Source organism: Octopus bimaculoides, chromosome 8 (genome assembly GCF_001194135.2).
Source record: "Octopus bimaculoides isolate UCB-OBI-ISO-001 chromosome 8, ASM119413v2, whole genome shotgun sequence".
Taxonomy (NCBI): Eukaryota; Metazoa; Mollusca; class Cephalopoda; order Octopoda; family Octopodidae; genus Octopus; species Octopus bimaculoides.
The window spans coordinates 13,400,342-13,402,436 of NC_068988.1; the positions used below are offsets into that span (position 1 = coordinate 13,400,342).

Genomic DNA, 2,095 nt, shown 5'->3' on the forward strand with positions numbered 1-2,095 from the left:
TGTTATAAATATATCCTTGCAAGCTTGGAGTTTCTTACGCTTATTTAATAAGATGTCGATATTATGACGGGGTGTGTGTAGTTTATTTCCTCTTTATCAAAGAACGACACCATTTCAAGATTACTCCAGTTTTCTCGTGTTAACAAAGATTGTATAATTTATATATATATATATATATATATATATATATATAATATTCGTCTTAGCCTAACTTTGTAATCCTGTTAACTTTCTGATGATGGAAATATGAAAATATATAAACAGTTATGTTAACAATGTTATCATTACTATTTATATTTTCTCAGTATGACTAGGTGTTTAGCCAGCTAGTCTAATATTATGTATGTATTTATATTTATGTCTTGAGTTTCGTCTGTTGAGACATTTTTTCAGAACTGCAGTAATGTGATCGGAAAGAAGTAACTGATACCTTCAACTTTAATGGTTAGTTACCATCCTTAAAAAAATAAGAAAAGAAGAAAAATACCCTAAGTTTTATTTTAGTAGTTACTAATGTAACATGAGAAAAGCCTTCTTAGTTTCATGTTGAATTATGCCTCCCAAAATGCAGAACGCTCTGCCAATAAATATTAGGAAACTTCAGTCCGTATCGGACTTTTGCATAGAAAACCAAACTTTTCTATTTACGAAGCCCAAATTAATTAAATTTCCCCCACACTATGTTGTGTGATCAATATACTCAGATCGAATTCCTAGACTAGGTGACAGCTGCATACTCTAAGTGTTTTTTTGTTTTTCTTCCTCGTCCAGTTTGGAATTATTTTTCTTAATTTATAATGATTAATTTTATTTTTTTATTTATTTCTAGTTACTTTTGAATAAAATGGCTGATGTCTCGAAGCTTGTATATTCCATTCTGAAATTTCTTGGTGATCAAAAAACCTCAGGAAACTTAAGTGATGATGCTGTGGAAAGCCTGGAAGGTAAGTGTATCTTCTATTTATAATTCTTTCACGTCTTGAAATTAACTACTGGAGTTCGGTTTACATCTAATCTGGTTTCTTTCTTTCTTTGTTTTTTGTCTAGTTTCAGTCGTTGAATGAAAAAAGATCTGATAATTTTAATGGTAAATTTTGATGCCGTCTTTGCATACAACAGTATTTAAATTATTTTTATCTTGGAAACTATTTCAAACGAATTTTTCTTTACAAAAATTGGGCAGGAATTTTTTTAGACAATATACTACAAGTCCCTAATCTAGACAATTTAAAGTCTTTTTTTTTTTTTTTTTTTTTTTTTTTTTGTATGGACATTGATATGACTTCAGACTTACATTAATTCTAACAGTTTACATATAACAATCAAGTAGCTTTATAATTAATTTTAGTTCTGTAATTGTGGGTGTTATATATTTCTTCCAAGAGTAAATGTTTAAGAGGGTGCATGCTTTGTAAAAAGGTTCTCGTTTTTGTTTAATAGAATATCATAAGAACTCATGTAATTGAAAAAAAGCAAAAGGAAAAGACTTTTATAATGTAATTATATATATATTTAAAAAGAGCTTTAATTATCAGATGTTTGGTGAGTGGAGGTGTGTTTGCAAAGTTTTTAATGGGACACATTAGGAGAAAAATAAGCCAGTGAAAAACAAATATATTTGGGGTTCCTAAAGATTGTTTGCAGTTGAGCAAAAGAAGGGGCAACCAAAGAAATTGTTAAGCTAGAATATTTTTGAAGATGAAAGCTGCAAGATCACCTGTGTATATGATCTCAACACAGAGTAGATGTTTGATGTAGTTGCATATAACAGATGCATTTTCTTTTTTATTTTCTCTACCAGATAGATACTATATTAACACAGTGTGCACCAGCTGGTGCTGCCTATTGTCAGCAATCCCACTTTCTTTAGCTTAGTTTTATTTTTGCTTTTCTGTGCATTTGGTGAGTCAGTAAATTGAAACAGTAGTAAGAGGTGTTGGACTATATATTTAGTCAATAAATTCTCAAGTGGATTGTCTGGAGAAATGTTTTAGGGTACAATAAAATATCAGATGCAAAATTTCAATTAGTACCAGTTAAGTCAGTAGTTTTGCTTTCTAGCTATATATATATATATATATATATATATATATAT

At 29.3% G+C, this 2,095-nt stretch overlaps 1 protein-coding gene across 4 annotated transcripts in view; it reads left to right on the top strand.

Moving 5' to 3' along the window:
* LOC106879194 (small glutamine-rich tetratricopeptide repeat-containing protein beta) overlaps positions 1 to 2,095 on the top strand; it is a 27,327-nt gene that overhangs the window by 3,318 nt on the left and 21,914 nt on the right. For all 4 annotated transcript variants that reach the window (XM_052969954.1, XM_052969953.1, XM_014928653.2 and 1 more), the window contains exon 2: positions 830 to 944. In XM_052969954.1, the coding sequence (XP_052825914.1) occupies positions 830 to 944 (115 nt within the window). The remainder of the gene's footprint in view (positions 1 to 829; positions 945 to 2,095) is intronic.